We start from the raw sequence: 18,144 nt of genomic DNA, 5'->3' as shown, positions 1-18,144 counted from the left end.
AGGATAATAAAGGACACTAATTTATCCTAGCAGTAACAGCTTCTGTCATTTTTTCCATCGTCTGAATATCTGTGCCGACCGTTTCACGAGCCCTTTTGATAAAGAATTTCACAATACAGTAGCTGATGACTGGCACTGCATACAGTATATGTTAATGACTTGAACTTTATCAAAACCTCAGTGGGGAGAGTGTACATTGTAGCACTCAGAGCCATAACACTCAAATAAGGATAGTGACTCCAGCAGATCCCAGGAAAAAAAACAGCTACAAAAAAAAAAGTGTACAAAGTTCGGTATTAAGAACTGCAGCAGTGATATGAAAATTAGAGAGGCAAAAGTTAATTTGGATTACTATTAGCAAGAACTCTAATTTATTTTATTTAAAAACATTTTTTTGGCTTCTCCCTTTTTAGGGGTCGCCACAGCGAACTAAGTCACACGAAGACTTGGCAGTTATTTTTACGCCGGATGCCCTTCCTGATGAAACCACATACCACCAAGCTACCACAGCCCTCTGTGTGGAGCAGACAGCTGCTATCTAGGGCGATCGGGGGAGTGTTAAGGGCCTTGCTCAAGGGCCCAAAGTGGGGCAAATGATGGTGGAGGCAGTTGTGGGTGCTTCAACTATCCCGCCCACATTTAGATGTTTTTGGTACCGGGAGTTGACCCAGTGGTCTTCCGATAACAGGCCCACCTTCTCTAACTACTGTGCCACCACTCCCTTAGAAATTCTAGACTTTAATCCAAGACATCACAAATTTTGAATAAAGCATAAAAAAGTTGCATTAACAGTGTATTTCCTCTGCACTCACACTGATCTAACACTGGAGCTGAGTGCACTCATGCCTAATGATTTGAGACAAAAGGCCAGATGAATGTGACCAGTTCAGTAAAGGCAGCAGGAAGCCACAGGGAGAAGTTATGGCGTGATCACTATGTTACATACAGTACATGGGGAGGACCGGAGGGGCCCCGTAGTCTGATCACTGCTTTATTTTGGCTCACATGGGCATAACCATTTAATAGGGCCTTAAAGGCTTAGTTGAGAGCAACACATGCTGAGTAAGTGGTTGAAAATATGACATGGAAAAGGTTTCAGGAAATTTCGAGAACAAAGCATCCATCATGCATCTGTTCTAATCTAAAATATGTAGGTCCTTTTTGTATGTGTTAAAGTTTGATGTGGTTGTGAGCCTAGCCTGTATTATTTGGTCTGTATGTGGGTCTATATGCATACACATTGTGTAAGGTAAGAATTTATATGTTAATGAACTTTTTTTCCCTATGCTGGTTAACATTTTAGCAAGCAAGAAAGCAGTTTTTAATTATGTATATAGCTATGCAATTCTTCAATAACGCTTGTGAAAATGACACTGTTTGTCTGTGTTTAAGCTAGGGTGGAGAGGAGGTGGTATATTTTCATGCTAACAAGACTAGAACAAATTATCACCTATTAGAAATGAAAAGGATGTCATCTCATGGGTCAGTGGACAGCTGTTACTTAATTTGAAAGCAGCCAGGAGGAAGGAAAAATTAGAAGGAAGCAAGGAATGGGTGTGATGCAAAAAAGGTTATAGGGTTAACGAAAAGGGACAATGAATACTCTTCTTTCTGTTAGCATTTGTATGCCGAGAGAGAAATTTGGCTTTCATTCCTCTCCTTGGAGACCATTTTCAAAAAAAGCTAAAAGACTAAAGCCATTAGTGCTATCATACTAGAATTTAGAAGATGATTTAACAATCAGAATGTACCACAGCTTCCTTCCTCAGGCAGTATGGGAGCCGAGATGGTGTAGGGGCAGGGCAGCTAACCGGGGACCAGAAGGTCTTGGGTTCAATCCCCGGTCATTGTGCATCTCGTAGTGTCTCTGAGCAGAACATCTTATTCCCAGTTGCTCCCTGGGCGCTTTCTATAGCTGCCCACTGCTCCACCTAGTGGAAGATGGGTTAAAGGCAGAGAGCCAATTTTGCCATTGTATGGGAACATACAATGATGACAATATTATTATTATTATTAAGAATATATAACCATGTTTATTAAAATAAAAAAAATGTTAAAATAAAAGGACAAGTATAGATATGGCATACATAAGTGTCAATAAATATACGCAAAACCTTTCATATATGCGTCTGTATTTATATATATATAATACATACATATATATTATATACAAACTGGATTCCAAAAAAGTTGGGACACTAAACAAATTGTGAATAAAAACTGAATGCAATGATGTGCAGGTGCCAACATCTAATATTTTATTCAGAATAGAACACAAATCACAGATCAAAAGTTTAAACTGAGAGAATGTATCATGTTAAGGGAAAAATATATTGTTTCCAAATTTCATGGCGTCAACAAATCCCCAAAAAGTTGGGAAAAATCCATATTTACCACTGTGTGGCATCCTCCCTTCTTCTTACAACACTCAACAGATGTCTGGGGACAGAGGAGACCAGTTTCTCAAGTTTAGAAATAGGAATGCTCTCCCATTCATGTCTAATACAGGCCTCTAACTGTTCAATCGTCTTGGGCCTTCTTTGTCGCACCTTCCTCTTTATGATGCGCCAAATGTTCTCTATAGGTGAAAGATCTGGACTGCAGGCTGACCATTTCAGTACCTGGATCCTTCTCCTACGTAGCCATGATGTTGTGATTGCTGCAAAATGTGGTCTGGCATTATTGTGTTGAAAAATGCAGGGTCTTCCCTGAAAGAGATGACGTCTAGATGGGAGCATATGCTGTTCTAGAACCTGAACATAGTTCTCTGCATTAATGGTGCCTTTCCAGACATGCAAGCTGCCCATGCCACAAGCACTAAGGCAACCCCATACCATCAGTGATGCAGGTTTCTGAACGGACCGTTGATAACAACTTGGGCTATCCTTGTCCTCTCTGGTCCTGATGACATGGCGTCCCAGTGTTCCATAAAGAACTTCAAATTGTGACTCATCTGACCACAGAACAGTCTTCCATTTTACCACACTCCATTTTAAATGACCCCTGGCCCAGTGCAAACGTCTGAGCTTGTGGAGCTTGCTTAGAAATGGCTTCCTCTTTGCACTGTAGAGTTTCAGCTGGCAACAGCAGATGGAACGGTGGATTGTGTTCAATGACAATGCTTTCTGGAAGTATTCCTGAGCCCATTCTGTTATTTCCTTGACAGTGACATTCCTGTTTGAGGTGCAGTGACGTTTAAGGGCCGGACGATCACGAGCATCCAGTAGAGTTTTACGGCCTTGACCCTTATGCACAGCGATTGTTCCAGATTCACTGAATCTTTTGATGATGTTATGCACGGTTGATGATGATAACTTAAAAGTCTTTGCTATTTTACGCTGGGTAACACCATTTCTGGCATTGCTGCGCTATCTTTCTGCGCAACAATGGTGGAATTGGTGATCCTCTTACCATCTTGGCTTCTGAGAGACACTGATACTCTGAGAAGCTCTATTTATACCCAATCATGTTGTCAATTGATCTAATTAGTGTTAATTGGTCTTCCAGCTGTTCGTTATAAGCTCAATTTCCTTTTTCCAGCCACTTATCGCTACTTGTCCCAACTTTTTAGGGATTTGTTGACACTGTGAAATTTTGAATAAACATATTTTTCCTTTAAAATGTTACATTTACTCAGATTAAACTTTTGATCTCTCATCTATGTTATATTAGGAATAAAATATTGACATTTGTCATCTCCACATCATTGCATTCAGTTTTTATTCACAATTTGTTTAGTGTCCCAACTTTTTTGGAATCCGGTTTGTATACATATATGTATACCATACCATACCATACCACTTTATTTATAAAGCACTTAAAACAGCAACAAGGCCAACCAAAGTGCTGTACTGACAAAACAACAGGTAACACACAAAGCAAAATACAAAATGAGGTAAATCAGAATATAGACAAAAAACGATGCAGATAATGACGACAAACTAGTGTAGAGCATACAGGATCAAAACACAGATCTTCTTGTGTTGAAAGCTATTGAATAGTAGTGAGTTTTTAAACATGACTTGAAAACCGAGAGGGAGGGGGCCTGTCTGACAAGTAGAGGTAACTCTTTCCAGAGTCTTGGTCCTGCTACAGAGAAGGCCCTGTCACCTCTGCGCTTAAGACGAGTTCCTGGAACTGTGAGGAGCAACTGGTCCGCTGACCTCAGGGATATTTTTATATATATTAAAATATAAATATATATTTATAATATTTCAGGTCTTTAATTGTTTTAATACTGATGATTATGGCATACAGCTCATGAAAACCCAAAATGCCTGTCCCAAAAAATTTGTATATTTCATCCCACCAATGAAAGACAAGTGTTTTTAATACAAAAAATGCCAACCTTCAAATAATCATGTTCAGTTATGCACTCAATACTTGGTCGGGAATCCTTTTGCATGAACGACTGCTTCAATGCGGTGTGGCATGGAGGCAATCAGCCTGTGGCACTGCTGAGGTGTTATGGAGGCCCAGGATGCTTCGATAGCGGCCTTAAGCTCATCCAGAGTGTTGGGTCTTGTGTCTCTCAACTTTCTCTTCACAATATCCCACAGGTTCTCTATGGGGTTCAGGTCAGGAAAGTTGGCAGGCCAATTGAGCACAGTAATACCATGGTCAGTAAACCACTTACCAGTGGTTTTGGCACTGTGAGCAGGTGCCAGGTCGTGCTGAAAAATGAAATCTTCATCTCCATAAAGCTTTTCAGCAGATGAACGCATGAAGTGCTCCAAAATCTCCTGATAGCTAGCTGCATTGAGCCTGCACTTGATAAAACACAGTGGACCAACACCAGCAGCTGACATGGCACCCCAGTGACTGTGGAAACTTGACACTGGACCTCAAGCAATGTGAATTTGGTGTCTCCTCTCTTCCTCCAGACTCTGGGACCTTGATTTCCAAAGGAAATGCAAAATTTACTGTAATCAGAGAACATAACTTTGGACCACTCAGCAGCAGTCCCAGGAGAGATGCTTCTGACGCAGTCTCTTGTTCAAGAGTGGCTTGACCTGGGGAATGCGGCACCTGTAGCCCATTTCCTGCACACGCCTGTGCACAGTGGCTCTGGATGTTTCTACTCCAGATTCAGTCCACTGCTTCTGCAGGTCCCCCAAGGTCTGGAATTGACCCTTCTCCACAATCCTCCTCAGGGTCCAGTCACCTCTTCTCATTGTGCAGCGTTTTCTGCCAAACTTTTCCCTTCCCACAGACTTCCCACTGAGGTGCCTTGATACAGCACTCTGGGAACAGCCTATTTGTTCAGCAATTTCTTTCTGTGTCTTACCCTCTTGCTTGAGGGTGTCAATGATGGCCTTCTGGACAGCAGTCAGGTCGGCAGTCCTACCCATGATTGCGGTGTTGAGTAATGAACAAGGCTGGGAGTTTTTAAAAGCCTCAGGAATCTTTTGCAGGTGTTTAGAGTTACGTCGTTGATTCAGATGGTTAGGTTAATAGCTTGTTTAGAGAACCTTTTCATGATATGCTAATTTTTTGGGACAGGCATTTTGGGTTTTCATGAGCTGTATGCCATAATCATCAGTATTAAAACAATTAAAGACCTGAAATATTTCAGTTGGTGTGCAATGAATCTGAAATATATGAAAGTTTCATTTGTATCATTACATTATGGAAAATAATGACCTTTATCACAATATGCTATTTTTTTAGAAGGACCTGTATATATACATACATACATACATACATATATACAATACATACATACATACATATATATATATTTTCATTCATTCAACCTTTATTTAAACAGATAAATCACATAGAGCCTCGAAGACTCATTTACAAGTGAGACCTGTTTGGACAGACAAAAAACTGTGGTTAACTGGACACATGTAGGAGTTGGAGGCAAAAAAAAATTCCTATCAGACTTTTTTCTTGTCCGAGAAAAAAACCCTCTAATATTAAAAAACACCTCGCACAAACAAGCACATATTTACGTTGACATTCTGCAATCGGAGACGAGAGTGGTCAACAACGCTTATAGATGCTCTCAAGGCCACTGTAATCAGTCAATGTCCTCCGGTGAGATCCATAAACATTCTCGAGGTGTGTCGAGGAATGGCCAAGAATAACCTCTATGAGAATCCAAGAGTCCTGAAATGATGACACAAAGTTTATTCAGCTGGTTCATCTGGTTATCAGTTGGAAATTCCTCAGGGAGGGGGTGTTGAGTGTCAGATCACATTTTCTCCAGGCGAATTAAGATAAGGTGACCTTCAAGGCCAGCCAAGGGGAGCCAACTTAGTCAAGTCAAGTCAGATTTATTTATAAAGCACATTTAAAACAGAAACTGTTACCAAAGTGCTTAACAAAAATATCACAACATCAAATGAAAAGCAGCAAGGTATATGTGCAGCACATGGAATAAAAATATAAAACCGAAAACATAATTAGAAACAATGAAATACTAAATCAGATCACGTTGTGTCAAAAATCAAAGACATAATAGCAAAAGCATAAACTCAGTCAGAAACAATGAAATACTAAATCAGATCTGATGACCTTGTGTTAAATAGGAACAATAACAAAAGCATAAACAGAATCAGCATCAATGAAAAACTAGATCTAAAGCCGATCACCCTGTGTTAAATGTCAATGACTATAGGTGAGTTTTTAGGAAAGATTTAAAAGCAGCGACTGAGGTGGCCTGTCGAATGTTGATGGGCAGATTGTTCCAAAGTTTAGGACCCACGACTGAAAATGCTCGATCTCCTCTGAGCTTCAGCCTGATTTTTGGTACGACCAAAAGCAGCTGGTCTGATGATCTCAAAGCCCGAGAAGGATTATAAGGATGAAGAGGGTCGGAGAGGTATGATGGTGCAAGGCCATTAATGCACTTGAATGTCAGCAGGAGAATTTTAAAATCAACTCTGACATGCACAGGAAGCCAGTGAAGGGAGGACAGAACCGGAGTAATGTGCTCAAACCTGTGAGTTCCTGATAGTAGCCGAGCTGCAGCATTTTGTACGAGCTGGAGACGTGAAAGTGAAGCCTGAGTAATCCCAACATAAAGTGAGTTACAGTAGTCCAGCCGGGTTGTAATAAATGCATGGACTAGTTTTTCAAGTTCGGATCTGGACAGAACGGACTTAAGCTTTGCTATTTGCCTTAGCTGAAAGAAGCTTTTTTGTAGAACAGAGTTGATCTGTTTATTAAACTTAAAGTCCGAGTCTAACACTACCCCAAGATTGGTAACAGACTGCTTTAGATGTGGCTGAAGGGAGTGCAGGTTTACAGGATCAGTGACAGTGGTAGAGCTTGGGTTAAACACAATGACCTCAGTCTTCTGATCATTAAAACTCAAGAAGCTTGCAGCCATCCAAGTCTTGATGTCATCAAGACATTTTAACAAAGGGTGGATGGAGCAGGAACTGTTTGGTTTTAAAGGCAGATAAATCTGAGAATCATAGGCATAACAGTGAAACGAAATACCATGTTTCCTCAGGATTGACCCCAAGGGGAGCAGATACAATGAGAACAAAAGGGGTCCAAGAATGGAGCCTTCTGGGACCCAGAAGTCAAAGTTAACACAGAAACTCCTGTCACCCAGATACGAACGGAACCATTCTAGCGCCACCCCTGTAATCCCAACCCAGTGTTCTAGCCGAGACATAAGGATGCTGTGATCAACAGTGTCAAATGCAGCGGTAAGGTCGAGGAGTACCAGGATCACAGACTGACCAGAGTCATTCGCTAGCAGAATGTCATTACAGACCCTTACTAAAGCTGTCTCGGTGCTGTGCAGTTGTTTAAATCCTGACTGAAAAATCTCAAAAATTCCATTTACATTCAAAAACTTGGTTAGTTGACTAAAAACTATTGTCTCCAAGATTTTAGAAAGAAATGGAAGTTTTGAGATTGGCCTGAAGTTTGAACAAGCTGCAGGGTCAAGTTTGGGTTTTTTAATTAATGGAGTTACCACTGCATGTTTTAAAACATCAGGAACCACACCTGTAGCCAAACTGCTGTTAATAATGGCAATAACAGAGGGTCCAGTTGATGGTAGAACCTGTTTAAAAGATGCAGCAGGGATGGGATCAGCAGGGGAGCCTGAGGGTTTCATGTGACCAATGACCTCATTTAAAAATGAGAGTGAGATGGGGTCAAAGTGACTGAAGACTGCTGAGCAGGGGACAAGAACTGAAGGGTCGGCTGTGGAGTGTGGAATTGATGACCTAATCGACTCAACCTTTTCAACAAAATGCCTGACAAACTTATTACAGGTGTCGACAGAGGCCTCAATGGTGGCAGACTGAGGAACTTTTAGAATGGTGTTAATGGTGTTGAAAAGAACGCGGGGGTTGTGACAGTTTGTGTTGATAATTTTTGAGAAATATTTGTTTTTCTCCTGTTTAACAGTGGTCTGATAGGCTTTCCAACATGATTTTTAACACATCAAAGGAAATCTGGAGTTTATCTTTTTTCCATCGATGTTCAGCTCTTCTGCACAAGCGTCTTGCCTCTCATGTAGTCTCATTTGCCCAAGGGTGAGGCGTGCGTTTTCGATTCCTGAGCTTTAACGGGGCAACTGAGTCCAGGATCTGTACACACGCCTCCTGATGCTGAGAAAGCAACTCCTTTGTAGTAAGACCCACAGAGAGTTCAGAGTCTGAAACAGAATTACTAGCAAAGATGGAAGAGAAGAGTGTGGTGGTGGAAGGGTTAAAAATCCTACAGGTCTTGGGTGTGGGGGGAGGTGCAGGTTCACAAATCAAAGAGGTGTTGAATAAAACCGGTTTGTGGTTGGAACAAACAGTGTCACCAATTTCTAAATCAGAAACAGACAAGCCATGTGTTAAAACTAAGTCAAGAGTGTGGCCCTGCTGGTGAGTCGGACCAACAACACTCTGAACAAAGTTAAAGGACTGGATGAGGTCTAGAAAGTCCTGAACTAATGGTTTATCAGGGCAGCAGACGTGGATATTAAAATCAAAACCCGATCATATTGGAGCAGAACACCAGTTAGAAAGTCAGATAGTTTGTTTAAAAACTGTTTATGGTATCCGGGGGGTCTGTAAAAAATAGCACACAGAACTGGGTTGGAGCGGCCCAACTCACAACAGAGCAGTTCAAAACTCGAGTAATTAGCTGAACCATGGAGCTGTCTGCACTGCAAATGTTTCTTAAAAACAGCCAATAATCCTCCACCACGACCAATTGTCCTTGGAGCATTGAAAAAAGAACCATCCGGAGGCAGTAATTCCAGAAAAACACTGAACTCACCAGGGCAGATCCAAGTCTCAGTGATGAAAAGAATGTCCAGTCGATTGCAGCAAAAAAAGTCGTTCAGAATAAAAGTTTTATTAGCCAGCGATCTGGCATTTATCAGGGCCATCCTTGTAGAATCCACCACAGGAGGAGATGATTGCAGTGTCCAGTCCAGCGGCCTCAGATTTGCAGAGTTAGACTAACGCCTCCCGCAGGAAACCCAGCCGTGCACGGGTCCAATGTGATGATGGGACCCCGACAGCGGGACAAGACAGCGCGCCACAGGATCTGCACAGCGCCAGGATCTGAGGTGGAAACACTTACCATCAGCTGGAGAGGATGTTTCAGAGGCAGCAAGCAGGGCTTTAAGTTTCGCCGGCCAGCGCATTTTCCACGGCGTCTGGAGCGACGTCTCCAGGGAGGCAGGAGCGCGGCTCGCTGCAGGTAAGCAGGAACGTCTGCCAGCACAGCAGCGGGGGGACGGGTCCAGAGTTACACTCATATTGATCAAAATAAGCGCCATTGGTGCCACAAAGTCGAAGATCCAAAAGATGTTTACGTTCGTACACCAGCAGAGAGTTGATGTCACAGACGAGAAATGAAAAAAACACCAAAAATACAAACACCATCAGCAATGGTGGATTGCAAGCCATGTACACAGGTGCCATCTAACCAGAAGTCGAAAACTTAGATAAGCACACAGTTGTTTTGGGGACAGGCAGAACTTAATGACATCTACCTTGAGTCTGTTTTGGTCAATTCGATTCCGAAATGTCCAAAATAACATGGCCACACCGATGGAACGTGACTGACTGAGTAAAATCCCCAAGATCTGATCCATTCAGCCCAAAGAATTTGAGTCTGGGTACACGAGACACAAACCAAGCCATCATAAAGGCAAGCAGCATGATCGGGTCCAAATTTCATATCATATCGTTCACGATAATACCAGTAAAAAAAAAAGCTTGCTCGGGCAAAAAAATGATATGATATGCTAATTTCATGACATAATATGTCAGGGTGCCCCGCCCTGTTAACAGAACCGAGCGTGCCCAACGACCAAATCGAACTGCGCATCCCCCCTCCACCTGTCGGTACTGGTGTAACACTAATTAGCTGCGTGCAATACTAGCTAGCTAAAAACAAACAATGCACGGCTCAACTGTCTCTCCATCCAGTTCTAAACTGTAGGTATAGACAACTCAAATGTATCTCCCCCTCCCCACTCTAAGCTGCCACTCGTCTTTTTTTTTCCTCCCCACTCCGCTCTGAGCCGCCGGTGCGGGCTGCGTCTCCCCCGCTCTAAACTGCCGGTACAAACATGCGCAGCTTAACTGTCTCTTGAGATCCACAGTCCATGGACCAAGAACAAAGTCAAGTGATGAAAGAGAGCATCAGAGAAATGAATCATTCCTGCAGGAACAGAAGAACTGAAACACCACAAACTTCAGGGGCAGCTGATCACCTTGTTACAAGTTCTGGAAGTTATAGCTCATTTAATGGCAACACATATTTTGTTACATTTATACTCAACAGATCTTAAACTTTATTTTATTTAGTCATTTTGGGAAACTTCCCCTGCACTTTAGTTTTTGTGGTGGATTTATTGATCTATTTGTGCAGACTTTTTCAATCTAAATAACATAAGGATCTTTTTTATTTTTATACTTGGAGACTGAATACTTTACTAAATAAAGAAATTTCAGTAAAATTACCCCTTTTTTTATTTTATGTAATACTGCAAAACAACATGTTAATTTTGTCAAATAAATAACTATGATTTCTGGGGGGATTTTTATATCGTGAAATTTATCGTTATCGTCAGAATGCTCTGAAATATCACAATATTATATTTGAGCCATATCGCCCACCCCTTATATATATATATATATATATATATATATATATATATATATATATATATACACACACACATACATACATACACATGTATTATATATACATGTACATATATGTAGTATATATGCATATGTATATATATATATATATATATATATATATATACATATGTATTATATATATATATATATACACACACACACGTATGTATGTATGTATGTATGTATGTATGTATGTATGTATGTATGTATAAAAAAAAACTGCATTTCTCGTCAGTAAATACTTCCTTTGATCTAACAAAGTCTGTTTGTGTATTTATGGGTTTTAATAGGAAGAGTGTGATCGTCAAATCGACTGGCCTGCTCAGATTTTAATGGGTGCCTTAAATCTCAGAGACACACACTGTATTCTGGGGTGAGTTACAGGCAAATTAACGTGGAGAGGGAGGCCAGCAAAGCTGTTCCTGCCAGAAGAGAAGAAAACAATCACTTGAATGATTGTCAGACATTTAGGGTGAGCAGGAAGAGGGGGAGGCAGAAGCAAAAGGGGAGAAGAGACAATAAATGATTTTAATCAGTAACACAGAAAGAATGAGATGGGCTGAAGAGGGTGGGTGAAATACAATGCACTTGCCTTCCATTATAAGAATCATAAAATACTTTTAATGACCAAATATTGGGTGCTTTGAAACAAGATATTGGATCATATTACAAGTATTATGGTGTCACACATTGGCTCACACATTTTAGTGTAGACAAGCTGAGCTGTGCCTGTCTGCACATCTCTATCAGTAAAATCTCAATGATTGTCACTTGATTTACTGCTAAACCCATGGCTACAACACATTATATTAGAGCATGAAGACTAAATATGTTAAAAAATGCGCAACTATGCATTTACAAAAATATGCTTGTTCTAAAAGCTGGAGGACAACCTATATTTTAATTATTATTTTACAATATAAAACAGCTTCCCCTTTAGTGCATGGAGTTGAATACTACCTTCTACATAAAGCGGCATAGCATATTTAAAGATATTGCAAGATTATTTCAGGGGGAAAAAAAAACATGTTTTTTAATATTACCAAGAGCAGGCTGTCCTCACAAACTGAGTGACCGTGCAAGAAGGTGAATAGTGAGAGAGAGAGGCCACCAAGACACCTGTGAGGAAAACGTTATAAGCTTCAGCAGATAAAAAAGGTGAGAAAAAAATTAAAACAGCTAAAATGGTAGCTTGATTTATTTTATTTTTTTTTAAGAATGAATAGCGGAGAAAAAAAACCCCATTCAGATACAGTACACTGTATGTTAGGGATGTAACGGTACGCTAAAAATCACATTTCTGTTCGGTTCAGTTTCAAGGAAGGCTTGGTTCGGTTAATTTTCGGCACAGAAAAGGCCAAAATAAAGACTTACAAAACGTTTATTTTGAAAATATGCCAAGTAAGCAATACGTTTGTATAAAAATAAATAAAAGAGAACCATTTGGATGATTTTAAATAAATGGCACTCTTTACAATAAATATACTATACTAACAATAATGAAAATCTTAATAAATACAATAACAGTCAGAACCAGAACAATAAGAAGCAACAGACTGTTTAAAATCTAACTAATCAAGTTTTAAGTTTTTGGCCCAAAAAAAAAACAAACAAACTTGTCCACATTTTCTGTCAAAAGCTCAGATCTAGTTGCAGTGGATTTCTCCAGTGGTGGAGAAAACCGCTCACTAACAACATGTGGCAGGAATAAAGGGGTAGAGCTTGACTAATTTTGCAGTGTGGCTGGATTTGGCCTCATTACTCACAACCTCTTGGACCTGCTCCCACAGGTGGGACAGGTCCCTGAAAAAGTTCAGAGTTCACTCATCACAGACTTCTTAGCTGGAGGTGATCTCTGGTGGATATCCCTGAAGAGGAAGAAGACTCTGCTGCTATTTCTGTCCCAGAATGGAAATAAAACACAAAGAGGTAAAAAAAACAAAAAAAAACAGAGTTAATAAGATTATGATTTTAAATAATAATAAAAAAAGTTAATTAGATAATTATAATAAAATAATACCTCTTCTTGAATGGTTGTTATGAGGTGGTTAAATCTCTCGGTCATCATCATCATCAGGGCAGGGCTTTAATCTGGTCCAGGGCTTGTTGATAATATCAATTTTAGCTTTTTCATAAAGTGCTGCTAAAACTTTTTGGCTGAAGTGTTGACGTGATGGGATGTCGTAGCGGGGCTCAAGAACTTTAAAGCCGGTGCATCAACAGAATACAGACGTAGATCCAGAGCTTTAAAAACTCCTACAGCTTGTGTTATTGCTTTGGACTGATCTGAATTAGCTGATAAAGGTTATTTAAATGCTGCTGTTATTAGTCTTTGCAGCAAGCTACTTTTCTTCCTTGAAGAGACATTCACGTTCGGATGATGTCATTTCAAGTGTGTTAACAAGTTAGACGTGTTGCTGCTGCAGATCCAATCTCCGTGAACCAACGTCAACACACAGTGTTGGATTTGCGCTCGTCTTTTAACAAGAAAGCCATAATGTTCCCAAACAGGAGACCGCAACGAGAAGCTAATGCTAATGCAGCAAGATAATAGTGCCGTGCTGAAACATGTGTAGGAACTTTAGTTCCACTGCGTATAATCTCTTGTTTATAAAATTTAATGAGTGAAAAAATAACCGAAATGGTACACACGTGGACTGAACCAAACGTGCCGTACGGAAACGGTTCAATACACCCACGTGTACGTTACACCCCTAGTATATACTGTAATTAAGTTTGCCTTTATGTTTACCTTTGTAACAAAATTTTGATCTGAAAAGGCAAATTTTAAATACTACGGCAATTATTTAAAACTAATGAAAGGCTGAAATCTGGTCATATAAACAAAATTTAGGATGAGACATTTATGAATGGCAGTGTGTCTACAGTCTACACCTGTAAGTCTTCCATGCTGAATAAAAAGACTGGTCCTACAGGTTAACAGTGAACGCCAGTCCTTGTGAACAGACAAAATTGTGCCTTGACGTTTGAGTAATTGAATTTGTAAAAGTCATCATTTTACCCTATAATGTGATATTCAGTTTCAGAGAGGACTGAAATCTACAAATGGGTCGAACAGCTATGAAATTGCAACCAGAAAAGATGAAAGCCACACAGAAATGCACACTGTGCCATTAACCCAGCTTCCTATTTCATGTGGCTTCTGGCACTGCTGTTCCCGCCTCAGAGGAAGTTGACATGTGAGAATATAAACCACAGAGGGCATTGTGTTACAAAGACAGAGGGGGAACACTTTCCACACTTTAGCTGATACTATGACAATTTCATGAAAAAAATGTGTGAGGATTTGGATATCCTTTACAAAGATTCTCCATGTAAGAAATATAAAAATCTATTAGATTTGTGGACATTAAAAATCACAGCATAAATGCTGTAAAGGCTTATCAAATTGGTATGAAATGCTAACAAACTAGAGAGATTTGACATGTTAACACTATGTAGCGTATGGCAGGGGAGATGTAGCAAATCAGAGAAAAATAAAAGTGAGGGGGAAACCTTTCAATCATGGGGTCGCAATGAATCCACAAAGATGAACGGCACTATAAGACGACCAGTCTGTGATTTATCTCTAGTCTTTCACATCTTGACTTTGTAGAACAGCCAATCTTCAAACAGACAGAATATTGATGCAGAGAATATTAATATGCTAAAATGTTAACAAGGTCAGATAATAGCTGTCATAAGGTTTATTGAGGTATCCATAAAGAGCAATAGTATTGCTTGGAATACCACAATTACAAATTGTGATTTGAATTAAATTGTGGATGTGAGGGAATAAGTTGAAACTGTGCAGTTACATTTTTGTACAATAAAGTGTGTTTCTGTAAAATTTTCATCTTGTGCATCCATGTTGTGCAGAGTTAAAATTGTCACTGTAGTGATGTCTACTGTTTACCAGAGGTTTAACAGAGAGCACTGCATTTCAAAGGATTTCGGCAACTCCACCATGTGGACAGCACTACTTCCTCACTCCATTATCAAAGTCAGACTTTTTTTTATTAACGTCTCAAAAGTTTGTTCGATATATTAAAAATCATGGCTCAGTCGGTATAGCTGTTGTCTCTCAACGAGAAGGTTGCCGGATGGAATCCCGGCCAGGGGCCATTCAGAGTGGACTTTGAATGTTCTCTCTATGTATGTGTGGGTTTTCTCTGGGTACTCCAGTTTCCTCCCACAGACTAAAAACATGCATGCTAGGCTGATTGGTAACTCTAAATTGCCCCTAGGTGTGAGTGAGAGAGTGAATGGTTGTTTGTCTCCCGGTGTCCCTGTGACGGACTGGAGACCAGTCCAGGGTGTCCACTAGGAATGTGCGATATAAACGGTACACAGTAGAAACAATAGAAATTTAGCCTACGATAGAGATCCGACTTCTACCGGCTAACTGCAGTAATGCTGTGTCTGATGTAAAATCAGAGTTGTCAGATTTAATTGTTACTTTTTTTTAGTTGAAAACTGTGCGCAAGTGGTGTTAATGTCTTTTCTTCGAGGGCTAAGTAGCGAAGCTACAAGCTAACTACGCCCGGCTTGCCGAAGTGATGCCGTATTCTGACGCATGCACAAAACGCTGTGTTCCGTCAAAAGTATTTTTTTTTTTCCGTCGAAAGTTAAAGTAAGCGTTGGTCAGCTTTAGAGAAACCTGCTCTCTGATCTGTGAAAATAATGTTGTGTTGTGTGATTTTACTGCGAGACCCTTTGGTCAAAGCCACAGAATCATTTTGTGTAAGCTCTCCATTAAAGCAGAAGGAGGCGCCGACTAGAGGGTTGGAGGGTGAAGTGTTTTAGTGTAAAATGCTGCTCTGTTGCTGTTCATTTCTTAAGTGAGAATACTGGAAACTGTTAAAGAGTTAACAACATATTCTTTTGTTTAAAACATATGGCTAAAACTACATTTGATATATTTTGCACTGTGTTGCACTACAAGAAAGAATTTGATTGATTTGTTTATTATTTTAAAACTCTCTGGACCTAGAAGTGGAATTTTCTTAATTCAAAATATATGATGGCAAAAGGACACCCTATGCTTTTTTAATTCCTATTGCAAGTTTTATACTAAAAACATATTGTGATATAAATCGTTATCGCCACCCTTCACAATACATATCGTGATATGAATTTTATGCTATTTCACACAATCCTAGTGTCGCCCACCTCTCGCACAGAGACTACTGGATATGGACACCAGTGACTCCACAAACCAGAAAAGAAGAAGCAGATAAAGACAATGAATGGATGTTAGTAAAATCTAGCAAAACATGTTCCTACTAAGTCAAAGTTCATACTCAATAATCCAGGTAAAAATAAAAAATAAAAAAAACAGCAAAGTTAAAACGATGAAAGACGAAATGTTTCAACAAAAAGAAACAGTCCAGAGGACCTGACTTAACTTTGTTGGATGCTGCTACTTCGTTAATTGATTGAACTGCAGTTGCTTTCAGAAAATGAAGATAATGAGAATGAACCTGACAAAAAAGTTAACGTAGGGCAGTTCATTACTTTCCAAAGTAAGCAGTGTGATCTAAAAACGTGACTAAAAAGAGAGCTGACTGGATAGTTTAACGAGCCTGTGATCCACAGCGATGGCAGAAAAATAACAGCTTCTTTCCTATTTGCACGCTTCAAGTACACTTTTGGATGAGGTCTTTAGCCAAGTTGCATGTAGGCCAACATTAAAATAAAAAAAACTTTAGATGTGTCATGTTGATTCTGTAACAATGTTATACATTTTCTGTTTGAGCCCTTATCTGCTCAGTTAATTAAATCCATTTGTTATATGTTAACGGTGTCAATAATACTTGTATGTTGCATCTTTAACCTGAGAAAATAAATTTAAAAAATGTATTAGAATCATTTAAAATTACCTAATTTACATGAATTAAGAAATTGTCTCCAGAGGCCTTTCTAGGCAGGCTAATAGCATAAACAACTGTATAATTATCAGAAGTCTTATTATTGAAAATTGGAGACCATTAAATGCTGAAGACAAACTGAAAACACATTTGAAAACAAATGTTTTAAGCATATTAATTATGCATTCTAATTTTAGCCCTAAATTTCCACGCATGCAAGAGTTTTAAAAGCACAACATCTGAATAAAGTCAGCTGATAAGTATACTTATCAGATGTATAAAATTCTAATCTTATCTTACCTTTTTGACTGTCAATGACAAAATTGCCTTCTTCATTTCCTGTGGTAATTTTATATGTGATCCCATCTCCATCAGGGTCCTTTGCAAGCACAGTGGCAACGAGTGTGTTGGGGCCTGCATCTTCAGAAACAAAGGTTCGGTATCTGGTAAAACACATGCAAAGAGCAACTGTCAACATCTGATTTTCAGTTGTCTTCATTTAGGTATACTTTTTCTGCAAGCTGTATGTACTGGCATACCTGTACAACAACAACAGGTAAAAAAAAAAAAAAAAGTTTATTTTTAAAACTATTTCAAGACATTCAACAAAGACACTTAAAATAGAGCAAAAGAAAAATACTAACACCAGGGATGCACAATATTGGATTTTTGGCCGATATCCAATATGCCAATATGTTAAAACTTATTTGGCCGATAACCAGTAACTGATACCGATACCAAATACCAATACCGATAGTTGTATCCCCCTAGACCAGGCATGGGCAAACCCCGACCTGCAGGCCATATACGACATGTTGGGCTTTTTAATTGGCCTGCCAAAATTTGGACTATTAATACATATATATATATATATATATATATAGAGAGAGAGAGAATTACAACTCATAGTGCTACAATAATCGATATTTTCACAAATGTAACATATGGGGATGTGATGGGAGGTATTTTAACGAGTGATTTGAGTGATCATTTACCAGTTTTCACGATTTATAAAAATGATCAATGCATTACTAAAGAAATTACAATTAAGGAAAAAACAATAAACACATCAAAAAAAGCAATGGACAAATTAAAAGATGATTTACATAAACAAAGCTGGAAAGACGTGTATGTTGATGATGTGA

At 39.4% G+C, this 18,144-nt stretch overlaps 1 protein-coding gene across 1 annotated transcript in view; it reads right to left on the bottom strand.

The window, feature by feature from the left end:
• The window catches only part of si:ch211-186j3.6 (neural-cadherin), a 467,709-nt gene that overhangs the window by 244,014 nt on the left and 205,551 nt on the right, over positions 1 to 18,144 (bottom strand). The window contains exon 7 of the mRNA XM_037694242.1: positions 17,300 to 17,442. Within this exon, the coding sequence (XP_037550170.1) occupies positions 17,300 to 17,442 (143 nt within the window). The remainder of the gene's footprint in view (positions 1 to 17,299; positions 17,443 to 18,144) is intronic.

The sequence above is a fragment of the Nematolebias whitei genome, chromosome 2, assembly GCF_014905685.2.
Source record: "Nematolebias whitei isolate Nwh7 chromosome 2, NemWhi1, whole genome shotgun sequence".
In the NCBI taxonomy this organism is placed as follows: domain Eukaryota; kingdom Metazoa; phylum Chordata; class Actinopteri; order Cyprinodontiformes; family Rivulidae; genus Nematolebias; species Nematolebias whitei.
This window is presented reverse-complemented; position numbering and strand designations above follow the sequence as displayed.